General features: G+C 54.0%; 1 protein-coding gene across 3 annotated transcripts in view; it reads left to right on the top strand.

Annotated features, from left to right (window-relative positions):
- Positions 1–21,348, top strand: part of SDK1 (sidekick cell adhesion molecule 1) — a 1,051,799-nt gene that overhangs the window by 991,703 nt on the left and 38,748 nt on the right. For all 3 annotated transcript variants that reach the window (XM_057487434.1, XM_036932860.2, XM_036932859.2), the window contains 4 exons: positions 6,671–6,806; positions 8,456–8,515; positions 10,467–10,568; positions 19,928–20,043. In XM_057487434.1, the coding sequence (XP_057343417.1) occupies positions 6,671–6,806; positions 8,456–8,515; positions 10,467–10,568; positions 19,928–20,043 (414 nt within the window). The remainder of the gene's footprint in view (positions 1–6,670; positions 6,807–8,455; positions 8,516–10,466; positions 10,569–19,927; positions 20,044–21,348) is intronic.

Raw genomic sequence — 21,348 nt, 5'->3', positions numbered from 1 at the left:
CAGGCTGGCAGGCGGCAGCCTAGCTCTGCAGGCCTGGGACAGAGCAGGGTGGAGACCCTGCTGGGCTGGGGCTGGTGCCACAGAGGAGGAAACGGGGAGGAAAGTGCTGAGTTGGGAGCACTCCCCAGCCCTCCAGCCTTCTCAAGGTCCAGCCTGCTTGAGACCAGCCTTCTTGGGAAGTTCAGACATGGCCTCCCTGGGAGTAGGCTTGAAGCTGATGGGAGCTGGAGGGTCTGGAGAAGAAACTGGAGCCGGGAGAAGGGTTAGAACCAGGGTTGGAGTGTTGGAAGCACCAGCTGTGACAGTGCTCTCTAACCTGGAAAGCTGGTGGCTGCTAACTACCCAAGGTTGAGTCATGAAATCTGACCACATTTCAGACAAAAGTGGCCGTGTCATATGGCTCAGCCTAACCTGGCTTGACACTGCTACTCACACGAGGGATGGAGAATGGGTTTCAATAAAGGAGATTCTGTAAAGAGTGCACATGTACTGACCAAGCAATTCTGGCCACACTCTACCTCTTCTTGATGGCCAGGTGACAAGTTCTTGGTGACAGGAACCTTTAAAGGTGATCAAGGTACACTTCCAAATGTCCCCTGGTAAAACTGGAAATTCACCCCTGTGGCACTCTGTGACGTCCAACTTCAGTGCTGGGGACTGGATGGGAGCCCAGGGCATGTCACCAAGCCCTCTCCCTGCAGCTGGGAGCCCCGGCCAGAGCCTGTCATGTGGCCAGGGGCCTGGCTCTCAGCCTGCAGGCCCCATTGGCCATTGGACAACTGTGATCCTGAGAGCCCTCTCTGGTTCCAGACTCCTCTGCAAAAAAATCTCAGAAGTGACCTATGAGGTCCCTGCAAGGCCTCTGATCCTAGGCCGTCAGGGCTCCACACCCTTCTTTGCATTAGGGTCTTTGCAGGGAGCAGGATCAAAACGGGAAATCAAGGCCCCAAGCCCTCCTATTTGCAACCCTCCACACACATGCTCAACTAGAAGCAGATCAGCCCTTCATACTATGCTAAACTTGACTAGAAAATCATTGGTCTCCTTGTCCATGTGGCACTTGGCTTACCAGGAGCTAGGTAAGCTCCTCCCTGCCAAGACAGTGCTCAGCACCATGGCTCATCACGGCCTCCATGCAGCCTCCATGAGGCCATAGCCCCAGCATTCCTGCCTCCTGGCCACTCGGGCTCTGAGCCCTCCAGTGCATTTGGACAGCCCTGTGAAGTGGCGCAGAGCGGCACCACAGGAACTTGGCATATGCACCCGTCAGCTGTCCCTCTTCAGAGGCCAAGAGAACAAACTAATGGAAAGAAACCAGAGCAGGAGGTGGTCAGTACAATGTATTATAAAAATAAATGCCTGTCAACTGCCAGGCAATTGGAGTATAATTAAAATTATAAGTAATTTCCTAAATCAGAGCAAACAGAACAAAGAGACTATGTTAGAATATAGATTTGCATTCCAAATGAAATGTTTCACCTGTAAGCCCTTTTTTTAAATAATTTGTTTAAAAATGCAAACACTTCCTGTAATTTCAAGGCTGCCAACCCACTTAAATGGCTCCTCTGGTGCAGTCAGTCAGGTTTGATTCTTCTCAGTAGGTTAATCAATCTTTGCCTTTCATGGATCCAGAGCTGTTTGAAATCTAAGGATTTGAGCATCTATTCTAGACAGTGGTGGTGCTGAGTTCACACTGAGTACAGCTCATAATAGGTATTAATGTTTCTGAATTGGTCACAACATTTAAGTTGGCAGTTCTGAAATGCAGTGTATCATACAGACTGTCACTCACATGCATCCCTTGTGTGGCTTGAATTTCTCTAAGTGGATTTCGAGGCTGTTTCCTAGCAAAGAAAACATCCTGAGCAATAGATCACATCATGCCCATGAACTCAGCAGAGAGGGACTCATTGTTGGGATGGGTGCCTTCCCGAGAGGGGTGTCACTGTCAGTTGTCCTTCTGTTATCACTTGCTCCATCATCTGCAGAGGACCAGCTCCCTGTAGGGTGCTGAGCTCCCAAGGTAAACGAGAAAGACCCCAGGCCTTGAAGAGCTTCCATTTAGCACATTGAGTTCTACAGTGCATTAGTGGGAAGGCAGCAGAGGGGAGCAGCTAACCCCCACCAGAGGGAGGTGGAGGTGCAGGATGAATGGCCTCCCCCAGGCAAGGGGCAGGGAGACATCTATTACGCATGGTCAGAGTGAAGGCCAGAGAAGTGACACCCCCCAGGATGCAGCATGTGCTCCAAGGGGCAGGACGTCAGAGCCAGGTTCCCTGGGCCTCCTGTGTTCCGCTAAGCCATGGGCACTTAATTAGAGGGAATCTGTTCTAAACACCAGGGAATGGGAGTTATGGGGCAATAAATGAGAAGCTCAGATGTGCAGGGACATTGGCAGTTGGATTAGATTGGACTTGAGTTCCAGCTCTGCCTGCGCTCACCATGAAACCTCAGTGCAGGACTGAACCGCCCTAAGCCCAAGTCCCCACAGTGCAGTGGCGAAGGCAGGACTTGCTGCCTGGAAGTCCCCTGCGTTGACCCCGCCTATCCTTCCAGGTAGCAGGAAGGAGTGAGGCTTCCGGTGGAGCATTGCCTTCTCCCAGCTCCATGCCCTTCCCTCCACTCAACCCTGCTGCCTCCAAGATGCCCAACTTTGGCCTCCCGAGCCCTCCCCGGCTCACCGCCCTCTTCCTGCCTGCTTCATGGGTGAAGGTGCCCACGTGCTCTCCTACAAGGCCATCTGCATTTAACAGAGGGCTTTTGAACACTGAAAAATTACTCAGGACCCCCAAAGAGTCTGCAGGGAGAATTTCACATGTGCAACAGGCAGAGTGTAGATGTCAGAAGGACCTCCCAGCTCCTTCCAAGCATCTGCCTGCATAGATGACCAGTCCAGGATGAAGCTGACCAGTGACAGGTCAGCTTGGATGTCAGCCAATTGAGTGCCCTCCCACAGGCACTGATGGAGCACCTGTGTGTTCAAGGCCAACACAGGTGCTGTGGGACAATAGAAATTCAGAAGATACAGACCAGCCTTGCCCTCCAGTCAGTGCTGATCAGAAACTTCAGGCACAGCATGGTCCAGGCAAAGGCTGGGAGAGCAGGGCTGCCTGTGCACAGGGAACCTTCTGTTTGGAGCCACGAGGTACTCTAGGGACCAGCCAGCCAGACTTCTGCCTGTCCTGGATCTGGGACTGAGCCTGGGAGGTGGAGCAACCAGCTGCGTCTCACACTGCAAGGCAGCAGTAGAGCCAGGACTTGCATCCAGTGTGGACACACATATGTGGGTGCCCCTGGTGACTCAGATGGGGCCCTCCTCGATGACTGTGTGCCCCAGAGTTCACACACTGGGTCTAACACCCAGGCGCCCGGAAAAGCATCATCTAATATGGATTTGCTGGGCTTCTTTGACAGGAGGGACCCTCACCAGTCATCAAAACATGGCAAGTCCACTCAAGTTCCCATTATGCTTTTTCTGCATCTGATGGGGAAATAGCCACGTGGGGTGCTTTCCATGAGTTGGGGGCATCACAGAGGACTCAGGAGGGATCTTTGGAGAATGTCAGGCTTCCCTAGCTTGAGTTAACATACAAGCAATTCTCATTTTGAAAGCATCTGGATTACACCACAAGCACATCAGGTGTACCCGCCTGATTACACCGTGTCCCTCTGTGCGTACAGGAGTGTGTACATGGCAAGCTGCATCCATGCAAGTAGTTCTTGCTGTCTGAGCTACTCTGTGGCAACAGAGAGCAAAGGAAACTATTACCCAAATCTGTTTGGCTCCTGAGTTTTAGACTGAGTAGTGAGAGTTCAGACAGAACAGGATTTATCCCATCATCCAAATCCTTTTGGGCCTGGGCTCAGGTAGGAGGAATTAAATAGTGAGAGTTTGCATAACAAGGGTGTGTTTGTGTCCTGGGGGTGCCATACCAGTTATCCCAAACTGGGTGTAAGAACAACAGTTTGTTCTCACAGTTCTGAAGGCCAGAAGTCAAAAGCCAGGTGTCAGCTCACTCTGAAGGTGCTGGGAAAGGATCCTTCCTTGCCTCGTCCTGGCTTCTGGTTGCTGCCAACAGCCCCTGGTATTCCTTAGCTTATAGATGCGTAAGTGGGTTCCTGGGCCCAATCCAATGTGTGTGTGGAGGCTTCCACATCAACAGGCAGTTCTCAGACCCTCAGGTGTTGGAGAATTCAACTCAGTTCTCCTAGAGATGCTTCAGATCCCACAGGGTAAGGGCTGAGGCTCAAGACTGCACCCCCTCCACCCCACTTCGAGCCCAGGCTGTTACCTGTGCCCCTGACAATCAGCTGTGGACCCAAGGTTCTGACGACTGCTCCAACTCAGAGTTCTGATCCCAGGCCCAGGTGGTCACCTGTGCTCTGACTGACTGGCTATAAATCAGTGATTCCCACAACCCCTTCTCAGGTTTGATTAGTTTGCTAGAGCAGTTCACAGAACTCAGGGAAACATCTTACTAGATCCCTGTTTATTGTAAAAGAATATAAGTCAGGAACAGCCAGGTGGAAAGATGTGTAAGGCAAAGAGCGCAGGGCTGCCATGCTCTCTCCAGGCTCCCCATCTTCCCCGTCCTAATTTCTTCACTAACCCAGAAGCTCTCTGAACCCCGTCCTCTTGGGTTTTCTGGAGGCTTCATTACATAGTCATTTGCTCAAATCATTGGCCACTGGTGATTGATGCCACCTCAGGGCCCTCGCCCCTCCCCAGGGGTCAGGGGTGGAACTGAAAGGTCAGCCTTCTGATCACCTGGTCGGTTCTCCTGACCACCAACCCCAGCCTCAGGTGGGGCCCAGAAGTTGCTGTATTAACATAACAGGAGAAACCTTTGTCACTCCCAACACTTAAGAAATTCCAGGCGTTCTCTGAGCTGTGAGTCACGCACCACAGACCGAAGAGCAAATGTATGTGAGAAGCATGTGTGGCCACCTCCATGTGCAAACGTGCACCCTGCTAAATCCCAACATCACTGCCCCTCACTGTGGCCCCAGCCCCCATCTTCACATGCACTTGCCCTGTGCCTGCATCCATGGCATCCATGGTTCCCTGTCTTACAAGGATCTTTGGGTCTTCTGGTTGTCTCACTGTTTGCCAAACAACTGCTAGATTCTGTATTGCCCCTCAAGATATGCTTTGTCTGGATCACCAACCTATGGATAACATCGAACATGGAGCCTCCCTGTGTGAGCCAACCATCGTGGCACCTGACTCGCACTCAGGGGCCCAAAGTCCACAGTCACATTTGCAGCAGTTTTGCTCTCTGTGCCCCTCATGCTCGCAGGCGGTCCTGGTGTGTTTGGATATCACTGAACAGACCCATAGGCCATTTGTTTCTGGGTTTGGGGTGGGGTTTGGTAGCCCTAGCTTGTATTTGTAGGACTCAGGACTGTGCATTTGCAAACAGTTATGTATGGTAGGTTTCTAGAAGTGTAATTACTACATTAAAAGCAAGCACATTAAAAACTTTGACAAATAAAGCCAAATGTCCTCCAAAACAGAACCAGTCATTGCTCCAGGGTAACCTCCTAACCTGATCATAATAAGCAGAGACCCTCTTTCCAAATAAGGCTTTATCCACAGGTACTGGGGGTTAGGATGCCATATATCTTTTGAGGGGACACAATTCGACCCACAACAAAGGGGTTTTCCTACAACAAAGCTGTGGCCTCTACTCTGGGACCAGGACAGCATGAACTGAGGTGCTGGTGACATCCCATGGAAGTGATTGTGTGGGAGTCACGGGAAGTCCACTGTGCACCTCTGACCCTGGACAAGGTCATGACCCTACCAGCCAGAGGTCATGGATGTGTTATTTGTCCCTGTGTCTGGCCACAGCCTGGGGCGGGGGGGTCTTACCCTTGCTGAGAATCCCAGAGGAGGACTGGACCCCAAGCCCCTAACCCCTGGGTGGGTGCTACAACCACTATAGCCCACACACACTTCCCTATCAACAGAAACCAAGCTGGGAAGGACTGGGCAGGCCTGGGCAAACAAGCACCGGCAGAATGTGGGTGCAGGTCCCCGGGCGATCTGAGCCTGGGGTCCCGGCTACCCACCATTGTCTTCGGCTGAGTTACAGGAAGCAAATGAGCACCTCCCCTACTGCAGGCCCTTCCTAAGGCAGCTCCATTGCAGGGCCCTGGGGATTCCAGCCATGGTGGGCATTCCAGCCACCGGCCAGAGTCAGGCTGCATGCAGGTGACTTGGCATGTGAATAGGTCAGTGAAGGGCCCATTGAGCCTACCACAAGCCTGGTGGCCAGGGACTGAAGGGACAGTGGCTGACGCAGAGCCAGGCCACATCCTCACTCCCTTTGAGTTCTAGGTTCAGCAGGCAGCTTCCGCCCTGGGCCTCAGTGTCCTGCCTAGGCCCTGGACTCATTCAAGTATTCAGGCTGCACTTGGGATGAGACACCCAGGTCCCCATGCATGCACCCAGAAACCTGGGCTCTTAGAAAATGATCCACCACTGGGCTATGTACTGGGAGTTCCCCTGAGGTCCTTGTGAATGTGGCACCTGCCTCATTTTCCATTTTCCATAAACTACTGAGAACATCTGTTTGAATTAATGACTTCCGCCTATGCAGTTGACTAGTTAAACTTGTGGGGAGGTTCAGGCCCCTCCCTCAGGCTAACGGGGGTGTCTCTGCAGCCTCCGAGGGATGAGACCCTGAACGGCCTTCTTCAGGGTTACCGGATCTACTACCGTGAGCTGGAGTATGAGGCGGCCTCAGCCCCCGAGACCAAGACACTCAAAACCCCATTGGCTTTACGGGCTGAGCTCACAGGTGAGATTGCTCCTTCTGAACTGACCCAAGACACACTGCGCCACCTGGATTGCAGGGAGGTGCCCAGGTGACCGGCCCATCTACTCCATGAAAGGCATGGTGGGAAATGCATAGTGCCCAGAGTGGATGCAGCCCAGCCTCCCGCAGAGCAGCCACTGGGTACACAGGTGGCAGCAAGCAGAGAACTCCTGCACCCCACCCAGTGGGGCATGAGGGGAGGCTGGAGGAGCCACTTGAGACAGGTTGTCATGGACCTCACCAAGGACATATGGGAAAGGCGTGACTTTTAAGGGCTCCAAAAAGCAATTGGTCGGGAGATGTGCAGAGGTACAGTTTTGGGGCTGGGCAGGCAGCCTGCTTGTATGAGTCCGGCAGATGTGGCTGGGAAGGCAGTGGGGCCCTGTAACCCCTGATCTTATAAAGGGTGGGGGAGTAGCCAGGCCACCAGGGACAGTGGTGCCTCAACCTTGGTGAGCATGTCTGGGAACAAGATGGAGATCAGGGCCAGTGAGCACCTCCTGCCCTGATGGGGGACAAGTCAAGGGGGGCTCTGACCAGCTCGTGGCAGACAGCTTCTGAGGGGCTGTGGCCTCTCCCATCCCAGGCCCCATCTCCTGCTAGCTGCACTCCAGGAGGTGCCCCCACACACAGGCTGTGACATCAACCACCAGCCTCCAAGGCAGCTCTGGAACTTCTGGGCCAGCTGCTTCATGCCCTCCTTGGAAGGGTGTCCCCTCCCTCCTGGCGTCCCCCAGATGGTGTCACAGAAAATACCCTTGACATCCTCCTGCAGGGAACTGTGAGGGCGTGGCCTCAGAAACTCTGGCGGCTGAAACCCTGCCCCGCCTACCCCCCACCATGCTGGCTGTACCCCTTCCCTCCACCACAGTGGCAGGCCCCTCCCTGGACTTGCTCAGCAACAGGCCAGCAGAGGGGCCTGGATGTGGCAGTGGCCTCTGTGAGGGTCACACACACAGATGGGCAGCACCTGGTGCTCACATGGCCCCTCCGCTGTTGGGGTCTTAGGCTACAGCTTGGCCCTGGCCCTGCACCAGGTGTGGTGCCGATGGAAGGAAGCAGCTGGGGTGTCTCCCACACTCCCGGCACACCCTGGGTACCCTTAGCTGATGGCCAAACAATAATTGGCATCTCTGGGCTTTGTAGCAACTTTGAAACAACAAAACAGAAGGACCCCAGGGCATGTTTGGGCCCAGGTCCCAGTTCCCCTCATCTCTGGTTTGCTCATTCCCTTCTCAGATAGCCAGGGCTCTTACCTGAGCTCAGGTAAGCTGATCACTGTACCTGCCTAGGGTCTCTGGAAAAGCCGCTGCTCCAGGAGTAGCTGATTTCCGTGTCTTCTCTAGTGTTGCTTTGTGCCATGACATACAGGTACTGTCTGATCCGCTTAATCGGAGAGTGAGCACAGGCCCCACCCGTTGGGGCCTGGCTGTTTTATGAGGAAGTGCAGCCAGACCAAGGAGCTGCTGGGAAGTGTCGTGGTGGCTGAAGGGTCCTTATGGTCTCAGATAGCAGCGTGGGAGCCAGAGCAGCCTCCAGCGAGGCAGCGTGTCCTCGTCTCTGCAGTGTGTCATTTGCAATAACCGTTTTCTGCCTTCTAACTGCCGCTCTCCTTTGCTTACCCCCAATAGCCCAAAGCAGCTTCAAGACCGTGAACAGCAGCTCCACATTAACGATGTATGAATTAACACGTAAGTGCACACCACCTGCAGCAGGAGGCCCCGAGATTTGGGAGCAGGTCGGGGCCAGCGCCAATTGGCCTCTCAGTGGACCGAGTGAAAACCAGCTTGGATTAATGGCTCTAGTTTCCAGAAATCCCCCTCTCAAACACTGCTTGTCAGCATGCCAAAACCTACAGGGAGACAGGAAAAGAAACTTCTAGAAACAGAGGCTGGAAAGGGAGATTTACTGACAGCTGGTCTTTGAGTCTGGGCAGGATCTCCTCTCTGGCTCCCTTTTACTTCTTTTTTTCACTCTTTTTTTTATTGTGGCATGATTAAATTTACCGTCTTAACCACTTTACAGTGTCTAATTCAGGTGCAGTAAGTATGTTCATATCATTATACAACCATCACCACCATCATCTCCAGAACTTTCCATCTTTCCAAGCCGACACTCTATCTCCATTAAACACTGACTCCCCACTCCCTATCCCAGACCCCGCCCCCACCACCCACTTTCCAGCTGTGAATTTGATGACTCCAGGGACCTCTCAGGAGTGGAGTCACACAGGATTTGTCCTTCCGTGTCTGGCTTATTTTACTTAAAGTTTCCCCCGCACTGTGGCATGAGGCAGGACCTCCTTCATTTTTAAGGCTGAATAATATTCTGTGTTGAAAACAAACACCCCTCTTTGCTTCTCCATTCATCTTCCCTTTGACTAATCAGGCTGCTTCCTCTCAGATTCCAGCTCGGGACGGGTTTCCAGGCCTGAACGCAGAGCTAACAGGCCCCCAGTGTGGTTCACCACCGAGCAGAGAACTTCACTGGTTCAGACAAGGAGGGAGGCAGGGAGGGGCCTTCCATCGCAGTCCCCACCCAGCCGCGGCTAGGGCAGGATTCACGCCAGCTCTGCATTCTCCACGCTGCCTCCCTGCACGTTGCTTTATCCACTGGTTGTCCTCTCACCCAGCCACTTCCCCCCACCTACTCATCTCTGATAACGCGCTTGCCCAGCACTCGCCTGGGCCCTTAGCTTGTTGAAGAGCAGCTGGAGGGGTTAAGGGCAGACCAGCTTCCCCTGATAAGGGTCCCTGGCTGGATCTCACTCTAGGCTTTTCCACCCCAGGTTGGGAAGGGTGAGAGGCGTGGCCTTGACCAGGTGCTGCGTGCACATCCACCTGGTTTGTCTCAGGTGACTCCTAAGAACCTCTCTCCTTCTGTGGACTTGGCAGCCGCTCACTCACTTCCCTGGGCTGAGACTGCAGGCCAGGCCAGAGGGCGTCCTGGAGCCCCTTGGGTGGGTCATTTCAAAGGCAGCATAGCTCTGGCTCACTGACCCTCTGCTGACCTGGCGGCTCACTGGGAGGCAAGACTGGAAGGCCTGGTGTGAGTCGCCATCCCCACCATGCTGGCAGGTGACCAGACATGCTTAGGGCCTCAGGAGAGCCATGCTACTGATGAAGCAATATTAGCCAGTAGAAGAACCTTCCAGAATGTTTTGGTTTGAAGATCAGCTACTTTCACCATGTCACTTGTACTTGGTAACGTGCCCTGGTTACCCCATATCCATGCATTGGCTTCACCCACCCTTTTATTCCTAGGACATGGTTACTAAAAACTCAAAGGCTTTTGGTTTCCCAATATATTTCTTTTTTAAATTGCCATCTGTTCTTCCTCTGAAGCAGACATTTTGGACCAAGGCGAGGCCACATCATGTCCTATGACCTAGGCTCTCCCCCGAAATGGGCTTCTGTTGCCTTTTCCCTGAACGCAGAATGGGATGCATCTTTTGGCATCAGTGCAGTGTGGCTGCTTGGTCACAATGCTGCTGGGGATGTAGTGGGGCAGACACCTCCCAAACGTCTCTCTTTGCCCCCTCTCTCTTTGCCCCACATCTCCTCAGAAGGCATGTGTCCCCTCAGTGTGGCTATAAGAAAGGGAGACAGTCCTGGGCAAGCTGACCCTGTCTCCTCCTTGCAGATCTGAAGAGGTACCGGCGTTATGAAGTCCTCATGACGGCCTATAACATCATCGGTGAGAGCCCGTCCAGTGCTCCCGTGGAGGTCTTCGTTGGCGAGGCGGGTAAGCCTGAGGGCCCACACCCCACACCTGAGGGCATGGCCACTGTCAGGTCCCCAGCGCGGTCCTCTTGTTGAACATACACCAGTGAGGCTGGAGGTTTCCGGGTCACACGCCAGGGCTGGAATGCCCCGGCCGCCAGAGTGACCCTTCAAGTCCCATGTTTGGATGCAGACGGTTTGTGCACCACCTGGGGCTGTCGAGCTACAGGACTTCTCTAGAAGAGCCGTGCTGTTCCCTCCACGGGAGCCCAGGTGGTGGGAACCTTGGTATATGGAAGCCAAGCATTTGTACTTTGTCACCCGCCATCCTCACCGGGCCTTGGCAGAGGCCCAGCACCCTGGTGACCTGCTGGTAACAGCCCCTTCTCAAGTTCTGAAAAGCCACATGGATCATTGTTTAGATAAGGTGTGTCCCTGAGTTTGTCTGAGGACCGGAAGTCCCTTCTTTGGGGCTAATTCACAGTGAGACGCCGTGTCCTGTTGCAATCAGACTGGGCTTCTGTCCTCTGCCCGGTAAGGAGAGCACTGCCTCCCCTCTGGCCCAAGGCACCTGCCCACAGAATCTTACCTCCTCCCTGCTGATAGTGTTCAGTCCAACTTCAGTCCAAATTCAGTCCATCTGTAGGGCCTGGGGCTTCTGCTCAGGTCTGCTGGTGCAGAGTTAGCAAGGCAATGCATCAAGCCAGGGACCCCGGCTGGCAGGAGGAGGGAGGTACAGGCTGCTGGGCCAGCCTGCAGAAACATCAGCCACCTTTGGCAGTTTGGACAGGTTATGGTTATAAACCAGTCAGCAGCACTGAGGTCTAGCTTAGCGGGATTTTCTGGCATGGTACAGTTAGCGGGATTTCCTGGCGTGGTCCACTTAGCGGGATTTCCTGGCGTGGTCCACTTAGCGGGATTTCCTGGCGCGGTCCAGCAATGTCTGTACGCATGCGAGAAAGAGTGACACGAGACACCTGGAGCATGGGTTATGTGGCCTTGTTGCACCAAGTCTGTCCCAAGGGCTTACTTGAGCAAGCAGGGTGAGGGCTGGGCATTCTGGAAGAGCCCCCCGAGGCAGAGGGAAAGCCAGGCGGGGAGGGGACCTGGCATGTACTGTCTGTAAGAGAGGGTGCTCCAGTGTATTCTTGGCTCTAGCTGGTCACCAAGGTGGGGTGGTCAAGCCGGTGGGCTGAGGGGAGCACATGATGGCCATCTAGGCCCCCCAGTACCTGAACTGCCTGCTGGGCAGCCTGCACTCCAGGGTCAGACCCCAGCATTCAGGAGGCCTAGAGCACTTTAGGCAGGCCTTCATCCCAGGGACCAGGGTGGATGTCCAGAGAACGGACTGGAGCCAGGGAGGGAGGCCAGAAGCTCACTGGGAGCCACATCAGGCCAGCCAGGCTGCCTAGGGCTGCACGTCCAGCCCTGGGCTCCAGCCCTGGGTTTGTTTGTCTCATGTGGTGGCGAAGCCCACATAACATGACGTCTGCCACCCCAAGCATTTTAGGTGGGCAGTTGGGTGCTAAGCACATGCACCCTGTGCAGCCGACTTCCCAAACAGCCCTGCCCCCTCCCCACAGGCTCCCACAGCCTCCACTCACCAGCTCTGCAAACTTACCTCTTCCAGAGCTTTCATAGCAGTGGCGTCATGCGGTATCTGTCCTTTAGCATCTGGCCTCTTCCACTGGTGTGTTTCGGGGTGCATCCATGTTGTAGCCTGTCAGCACTGCTGCTGTCCCCTGGCTACACCACACTCCGCCCCATGCATGTGCCATGTTCTGTTGATCTACTCTTCCATTAAAGCAGACCTGACTGCTCCAAAGCAAGCTTTTTTCCAAGGCTGCTCATTCAGACTTTTATTCCACTTTGATCAAAATTCATTTCACCCTGACCACCTTGTGGGGACCAGTGGGGACAAAGCAAGTGTTGCCTGCTCTGTGGTGGGAGCTGTGGACGCAGACACATGAGTCCTGCCTCTGCTAGCTTCTCCCAGGAGAGGGGTGCTAACAGCTGTTCTAATAGAGCAGTGACCACCCCCCATCAGCTGCAGCCCTGAACCCCATGTCCCAATCACCCCTCTGGACCTGCAGCCCAGGCTCCTTGTGCCCTGGTCCCCTGCTGACCATCACTGCTTGGAGCAAGGTCTTCCATTCCTGGGCTCATGGCTCTTACCAAGATCCTCTTGTTTTGGGGACAGGGTGCTGCTGAGCATCTGTGAACTAGGGTTTGGTTTCCTGAGGCTGCAGGGCCTGGGTTCCTCTGTGGTGGCGTCACAGGCGGATTCAGTGAGACAGAGCACGACACCGAAGTTCAACTCGCCTTCCAGAGCGCCTGCTCTGCGCCAGGTGCCAGCTGTGCTCTCACATGACTTCGTTTCAACTCCAAAACCCTTTAAGTCTGGTGTTTTCTCTTATTTTACAAATGATGAAATCGGCTCAGAGAGATTGAACAGTATCTCAAGTCCCACAGGCTGGGTCCAGAAAGCAACACTCAGCATCGAGGGCTTTTTCCACAACCTCCCATCTATGATTTCTACAGCCTGGAATACATGGCATTGATTTTTTTGAAAACCATTTTTGTGACCAGTTTCCTGATTTTTCTTCTTAATCTTCCTTAGAGTTGTTCTCGGTTCTGGCTTAGCAGTGAGGTGATAAGGGAACAGACTGGGGGATTTAGAGCTCGGAGGAAAGGAGGGCAGCTGGTGTGTGATGTGGTTGATCTGAGGAGTCTGCTCCAGGAACTCAGGTTGTGGCCTTAAGTGCCCTGCCCGCCCCTGGGAATTGTGCTAGCAGGAGGCCAGGCTGCCTGGGTTTGAGTATGACTCCAAATCCAAACGCTTGCCAAGTCTGTGACCTTGGACAGTTACTGAATGTCTCTGGGCCTTAGTCTTCCCATCTGTGTAATGGGGCAATGACTAGCACCACCTCCTAGAGTTCTGAGGATAAAAGGAGCCCAGGTGAAGGGCTTGGAAGAGTTACTTGTACCTGACGTGGGGAAAAAAGCCTCAATGTTGTCACCAGTGCTGCTGTTCTCATCCCACTGACGGGTTGTGACAGTTCCAGCAGCAGCCAAATTAGATGTTACCACCACTGCTTTTGTCTTCCAAAGGCCCTGGAGATTTCTGGAGGGATGGGAGCTTTAGCTTGCTAGAAGGGTGATCCTGTAAGCAGGTCACCTGTCTTTCTCCTCTGGGGATGTGTGCCCTGTGCACCCACCCAGAGCAGAGCCTGGTGTCTGCAGACTCACTCTGCTGCCTTTTGAGAGTCTGCTCCTTCCTTACCGTCCTGCACTCCTGCACTGAGTCATCATCGGGACTCTAATTTTGACTTGTCCCCACTGAGCTGGAGCACTGTGATCCATTTAAGCCTCCTTCATGTATCAAGAAGGCCCCAGAGGCTAAATAATTACCCAACCTGGAGTCTGTCTCCAGGTATCCCAGCTTAGGGGAACAGATGTTGGCAGAGTTTGCTGAGAAGGTAAATTGCATTAGAGAATTCCATTTCCTATGTGCTTCAACAGGAAATCGGAAAGAGCGACCAGAAAAACACTGATGTAATTAAAGTGAACTGATGAATGTGTGATTTTTTAAAAATCATATAAAGAAATACTTTTTCATTATATTAAAATATTGATGATGATCGTCAAATATCAGTTGAAAACTTGCCCTACCCAAATAATAAATCACTGGGTTGAGAAAAGTGAAAGTAGAAACCTAGCCTGATGTAGCCTGATATAGCCTGGTCTAGCCTCGCCTGGAATCATCTAGCCCGGCCTGGTGTGGTCTAGCCTGTCCTGTCATGGCCTGGTGTGGTCTAGCCTGTCCTGTCATGGCCTGGAGTGGTATAGCACAGTCTGGCATAGCCTGGTGTGGTCTAGCCTGTCCTGTCGTGGCCTGGAGTGGTCTAGCCTGTCCTGTCATGGCCTGGTGTGGTCTAGCCTGTCCTGTCATGGCCTGGAGTGGTATAGCCTGTCCTGTCATGGCCTGGTGTGGTCTAGCCTGTCCTGTCATGGCCTGAAGTGGTCTAGCCTGGTCTGTCATGGCCTGGAGTGGTCTACCCTGTCCTGTCATGGCCTGGAGTGGTCTAGCCTGTCCTGTCATGGCCTGGTGTGGTCTAGCCTGTCCTGTCATGGCCTGGAGTGGTCTAGCCCGGTCTGTCATGGCCTGGAGTGGTCTAGCCCAGTCTGGCATAGCCTGGTGTGGTCTAGCCTGTCCTGTCATGGCCTGGAGTGGTCTAGCCTGTCCTGTCATGGCCTGGTGTGGTCTAGCCTGTCCTGTCATGGCCTGGAGTGGTCTAGCCCGGTCTGGCATAGCCTGGTGTGGTCTAGCCTGTCTTGTCATGGCCTGAAGTGGTCTAGTCTGGTCTGTCATGGCCTGGAGTGGTCTAGCCTGGTCTGTCATGGCCTGGTGTTGTCTACCCTGTCCTGTCATGGCCTGGTGTGGTCTAGCCTGGTCTGTCATGGCCTGGAGTGGTCTAGCCCAGTCTGGCATAGCCTGGTGAGATCTAGCCTGTCCTGTCATGGCCTGGTGTGGTCTAGCCTGGTCTGTCATGGCCTGGAGTGGTCTAGCCTGGTCTGTCATGGCCTGGTGTGGTCTAGCTGGTCTGTCATGGCCTGGTGTGGTCTAGCCTGTCCTGTCATGGCCTGGTGTGGTCTAGCTGGTCTGTCATGGCCTGGTGTGGTCTAGCCTGTCCTGTCATGGCCTGGTGTGGTCTAGCTGGTCTGTCATGGCCTAGAGTGGTCTAGCCTGTCCTGTCATGGCCTGGAGTGGTCTAGCCTGTCCTGTCATGACCTGGAGTGGTCTAGCCTGTCCTGTCATGGCCTGGTGTGGTCTAGCCTGGTCTGTCATGGCCTGGAGTGGTCTAGCCTGTCCTGTCATGGCCTGGAGTGATCTAGCCTGTCCTGTCATGGCCTGGTGTGGTCTAGCTGGTCTGTCATGGCCTGGTGTGGTCTAGCCTGTCCTGTCATGGCCTGGTGTGGTCTAGCTGGTCTGTCATGGCCTAGAGTGGTCTAGCCTGTCCTGTCATGGCCTGGAGTGGTCTAGCCTGTCCTGTCATGGCCTGGTGTGGTCTAGCCTGGTCTGTCATGGCCTGGAGTGGTCTAGCCTGTCCTGTCATGGCCTGGAGTGATCTAGCCTGTCCTGTCATGGCCTGGTGTGGTCTAGCTGGTCTGTCATGGCCTGGTGTGGTCTAGCCTGTCCTGTCATGGCCTGGTGTGGTCTAGCCTGATCTGTCATGGCCTGGTGTGGTCTAGCCTGTCCTGTCATGGCCTGGTGTGGTCTAGCCTGATCTGTCATGGCCTGGTGTGGTCTAGCCTGTCCTGTCATGGCCTGGTGTGGTCTAGCCTGATCTGTCATGGCCTGGTGTGGTCTAGCCTGTCCTGTCATGGCCTGGAGTGGTCTAGCCTGTCCTGTCATGGCCTGGAGTGATCTAGCCTGTCCTGTCATGGCCTGGTGTGGTCTAGCTGGTCTGTCATGGCCTGGAGTGGTCTAGCCTGTCCTGTCATGGCCTGGTGTGGTCTAGCCTGTCCTGTCATGGCCTGGTGTGGTCTAGCCTGGTCTGTCATGGCCTGGAGTGGTCTAGCCCGGTCTGTCATGGCCTGGAGTGGTCTAGCCTGTCCTGTCATGGCCTGGAGTGTTCTAGCCCGGTCTGTCATGGCCTGGAGTGGTCTAGCCCGGTCTGTCATGGCCTGGTGAGGTCTAACCTGGTCTAACATGGTCTAGCCTGAGCTAGCTTGGTCTAGCACGAGCAGATGCCTGGCAAGGTCTTGGGTGGCTCCAGGATGACGCCAACAGACCCAGGATCTCTGATGTGCCCCCCACTATTCCCATTTCTTACCTTGCCCTTCCTTCCCTGGCCTATTGTCACATGTTAAATCCTCCCCATTTTTAGACCCCATGTCTGCCAGCCAGAAATGACTCCAGGGTCCCTTGAACCTGTCCTCACATCATACCTGTTTATGACTGCTGTGAGTTCCTGCTCTTGCTAAACTTGCCTTCTGCATCTTTGGATCTGCTGCTCAGCCCTGAGCCTAGGGCCTGGTTAATATGCAGGAAAATGTCAGCCAAGTTGTGCTATGGCAACAAATAAGCCCAAATCTCAGTTAACCACCAACTGTACTCACTTCAGACATTCCGGGCCACCACGGTCAGCTGCATCACGCATGCTTCCTGTGGTCTCTTTCCACCATGCAGACTGTGGGATCAGCTGCCTTGTAGGACCCGCTGGGTCCAGGGTGGTGTGAAAGAGGTGGGGGGACTCTCTGGAAACTTCTGCTGGGAGGTGGCCCTTGTCACTTCTGCCCACTTGTCACTGCTGCTCCCAGGTCATCAGCCAAGCTCAGGTCTGGGGGGACTTGTAGGCCCCCCCGGGATGGGCACTGCCCATATATGAGGGGCCGACCCTCCCACGGGAGTGCAGGGGCTATTCTGAACAGGCGAGTGAGGCCCCAAGCACGTGACCAGCCACTCTCCTTGCAGTCAACTCCTACAGCACGGGGGCCATTCCACGCTCACTCTAGCCTCCATTCAGTTACCAGATATCCTTATAGACATTATTCATTGTCCATCAGTGGTTTGAGCACTGATATGGGAGGGCCTGCAGCCCAGTAGAACCAGGTCATATGGCGTCTGACAGACATGGAGGTGAAGGCCATGGCCAGCGCTCCACTCACTGGCAAATTCAGGCTGATCAAGGATGGCCATCATGTTCCGATGGCTGCTCCTTGACCCAGGTGGCGTTTGGCAGTCATGTCAGCAGCAGTGAGCCTGCCTAGTGGTCGAGTAACATAGACAAAGTGCTGCCCTTCCTGCTCTGTGGGACTTACCTGCCAGCATCCAGCCCTCACAACCCAATTTTGCAGGGCCTTCTTGAACAATCAGCAAGAATCCCAGAAGATTCCAGAAATATCTGGAATTCCTCTATCACTATGAGGCCCAGGCTACCTCCAGAAGTCCTAGGAATGCCTCGGTTGCTGCCTTGGCAAGCTCTCTCTCCAGGGTCACGGCAGCTCACTGGCCAGGGTGGCAAGGGCATTTCCACCAGGGACAGTGGTTAGAGCTATGAGACAGCATCGCCAGCCTTGACCTGAGACGCCCAGAGAATCCCCACTTTGTCCCTTAGCCTTTGCACCCCACCTTTCAGGGCTGTTTGTAGGCAATCTGTGTTTCAGCAGTACCAGTGGTAGCTGGGCTAAAACGCTTTTATAAAACTTATTTCATATGCTAAGAAAGCATTGTGATCTGATATTTGTGTTCACTGTACACCACAAATGCTAAGGTGGGGGACAAAATGATAATAACTCATCAGATGTCCCATCAGTTCCCAAACTGAACACAGTTTATGATGAATAGGAATTACATTTGGGGCTGTAAAAGGGGTGCCTTCCTGCAAGTTCTCCTGTCAGAGTGGAGACCCAAGAACTTTCAGGAGCCAGAAAAATAAGTCTTGAAACCAACATGCTTTGCTCCGTGTTTACACATATTTCCCTCTTCCCTGCTAGCTTCATCATCAAAGAAGTCCTTGTTACCTGCAGTATTTCTGTGGCATAAGAGTGCTTTCTGTGGGGTAGCCAGCCAGTGGGTGCGTGGATACATCTTAGCCAAGGGATGGCAGTGCGTGTGGCTCAGCGGCCTGGGGCAGGACTGGAGGACTTTGTCCAGCACATGTCAACCCCAGGGATGAGCACATGGGCCCTGCATTCTGGGGGCTCCTGGAGCCTGTGGGTGCACTGGTTCCCATGGACATCCAAGCCCAGAGGATGTTTCTCTTACACCTGCCGTGGGCCCTGGTTTGGCACTGTCTTTGAATAGCAAACCTTGGGGGGCGGGAGGCACCCTGCACAGATGGTTCTAACCGACTACCAGGGTAATGGCCGTGCTCAATTTTGCCTTTTACATTTTAATTGTACAACAGTAATTTTGCGATAGAGTTGCCGATGGCAAACATGCAAAAGACATTAACTTTATTTATGTTTTGGATTATTAATGTGGCTGTTAAAATTCCTCCAGTTAGTTTTGATTGAATTGTTTTTTCGTGTGATTCAGTTGTTTAATGGAGCGGTAAATAAGAATTTCTGATAATGAGGCCGAGCATCTGTCACAACAACCTGGTGCGGGTTATTAACATTTCCATTAACGGCAGGGTGGGCAGCGATAATATGGGAACCACACAGTTAGAACAAAATAAATAGTTGGTGTCAGGCTGAGTGGGTGTTAATTACTATTTTATTCTACACTGGGGGAGAGAGGAGAGGGTGGGGGGCAGGGAGGCCAGAGGAAGGGGTGACTCTCAAAGGTCGTTCTCTCCCAACAAGTCCTCCTCCAAGAGCCTGTGTCCTGGGCTGTGTCTCGCAGACAGTGACCATGTCGTTGCCATGCATGGCCTCCAAATGGACTTGAGTCAGAAAGTGGCAGGAGCGGGGAGGAGCACTGGCCTCTGCCTCCCACAGCCCGGACCCCAAACAGCCGGGAGTGCCCAGAAACCAGCCCAGCATGCCAGGGAGAAGAAGGGAGCAGCACCCAGGTGGCTGAGAGCAGGCCGCATGCCACAGTGCCCGGCGTGCAATTCAAGGATGATGTGGAGCTGGTGAACATAGATGGGAGAACTGTCCTCCACATGCACTGTGCTCTCTGCATTGATCCCAGCTTCTCCATGGCTGCCCAAGGTGGTGGTCACTACGTCCCCTGCTCAGGCTTGGCCTCCTACGTGCAGCGTGTGGCCCTGCTGACCCCAACACCCAGGGTCCCCCAGGCTGGGAGGGAAGGAGGAGCAATCGTGGGCTGGGTCCTCATAATCTGGAGCCCTAGGGCCGCACAGAGAAGTGTGGAGTTACACCTATGCTGCCGTCCCTCCTGAGGGAGGCCCTGCATCCGCAGACTAACCCCATCCAGGACCAGGCATCACAACAGGGGCTTCTGGACTCCTGGTAGGGACACAGGTGCCATTATTTTCCCCAAGTACCATCTGAAACAACATCTCCCTCAATTATGAACATGACAAAGCACAGCAGGGCCAGCAGAGCCTATGACAGCCCCAGGCAGTCCACAGGGTCCCTGTCATGTCCCAGTGGGTGCTGAGGTCCCAAATATGGCCCCACTCACAGCCCCTGGCATTGAGCTCTCACCAGACCAGCTCCCAGCCTGGCTGCACATCTCAGCCACGGTGCCCATTGATTGCTCAGTCATACCTTTGTTTCCAAACACTCTGCTAACTGTGTTTCAATATACTGTTTTCTTTGTGATTTTCCAGTTTTTAACGTATGCATTTAAAAAAACTCATGCTCCCTGGCATAAAAACTGGACAGCCTAGGGCAGTGGCCCAGGATTAGGAGCCCAGCGACACCCACAGACATCTCAGCAACCCTGTGCTGCTCTTTCCCCAGCCCCGGCCATGGCCCCGCAGAACGTCCGGGTGAACCCGCTCACGGCCAGCCAGCTGGAGGTCACATGGGACCCACCGCCACCAGAGAGCCAGAACGGGAACATCCAGGGCTACAAGGCAATGCTCTCTCGCATGGTTCGCCTCATTCTTCCAGCTCACTTGTTCGGCAGGATGTGCAGCCCACCTCCCCAGAGTCCCGAGGGCTCAGGCTGGGGTCCTGGCCCTGCTCCGTGGCTGTTCCCTCAGCTCACTCTGTGCTCCCCAGACACACAGCCGGCCTCCTGCCCAGAGAGAGGCTGGAGCAGGCTCAGCTCAGCCGTGCCTCTCAGCCTGAGGTGGGGGGCCTGGTTCACTGTGCATCCAGTGTGTGCCCAGGACCACCCCCATCCCAGGCCTGGCCAGGGAACCTCCCCCTCCTGCGTCCACCCTGAGATCCGCCAGTGTCTTTGCTGTACTGAGGAGAGCAGGTCTCCACCCCAGCTCTGCCCTTGGGTCACTTCTAGACAGTGCCTGAGTACCTTGATTCACTAGGTCCAGGGTGGGGCCCAAGAATTTACATTTGTGACAACCACCCCAGGAGAGGTAGTTCCTAGGAACCCTACTCTGAGAACCACTGAACTAAACTGTTAGGATTCCACATTAGCTAAATACTCCAGAGATGGGATCAAAGAAAGGCAGCAGGCCTTACAAACAAGAGTATCAGGTGACAAACACAGAGCTGGTTTATCCAGGGGGTGGCGGGAAGCTCCATGGATAAGTGCAGAGAACTCAGAAGCCTGAGATGGGCTAAAACCACCCTGAAGAAAAGAGCCAGTGCCGTTCCCGGAAAGCGCCCCATCCTCCCCCAGGACGAGTTGGCTCAGCCGGTCTGCTGGGGCCCAAGCTCATCAGTCATCAGCTGCTCTGGGCCAGCCTGCTCTGATGACTATTGGACCAATTAAATGTCTATTTCAAAATGATTTTTGTAGGTGTTTTATGGAAATAAATACTTCCCCTCCATGGCAGGGCTGTTACAGTGATTAATGAGGTAATACAAAGTCCCATGAGCTTGGAGGCAAGGTGCTATTTATGTATGTCCAAAATATGTTTTCTAATTTCCTTAATGATGAAGCCATTGAACTTGGATATGGATCTCAAGTTAGTAAGGCCTTTTCAAGCAGAGGATCTTAGTGGGTCCGTTCGGAGAGCAGAAGCTAGACCACATCTGGCAGGTGGAAGTAAGCAGTGCTCCGTCAGGGCTGCTCCAGCGCATGCCAGGCGCGAGCGTGTGGGCAGGAAAGGGGCTCAGGGCTCTGTGCTGCTCCTCAGTGGGGGCGAGCTGCTCTTACGGCCCTGCCTGGTCTGGCCATCAGCGCCAACGTGCACCCACAGACCACAGACCAGTGTTGTCTTGGGCAGCGTGGCTGGCACTGGCTCAGAGCA

Source organism: Manis pentadactyla, chromosome 10 (genome assembly GCF_030020395.1).
Source record: "Manis pentadactyla isolate mManPen7 chromosome 10, mManPen7.hap1, whole genome shotgun sequence".
Lineage (NCBI taxonomy): Eukaryota > Metazoa > Chordata > Mammalia > Pholidota > Manidae > Manis > Manis pentadactyla.
Note: the sequence above shows the minus strand (reverse complement) of the source record. Positions and strands in the feature narration are given on the sequence as shown.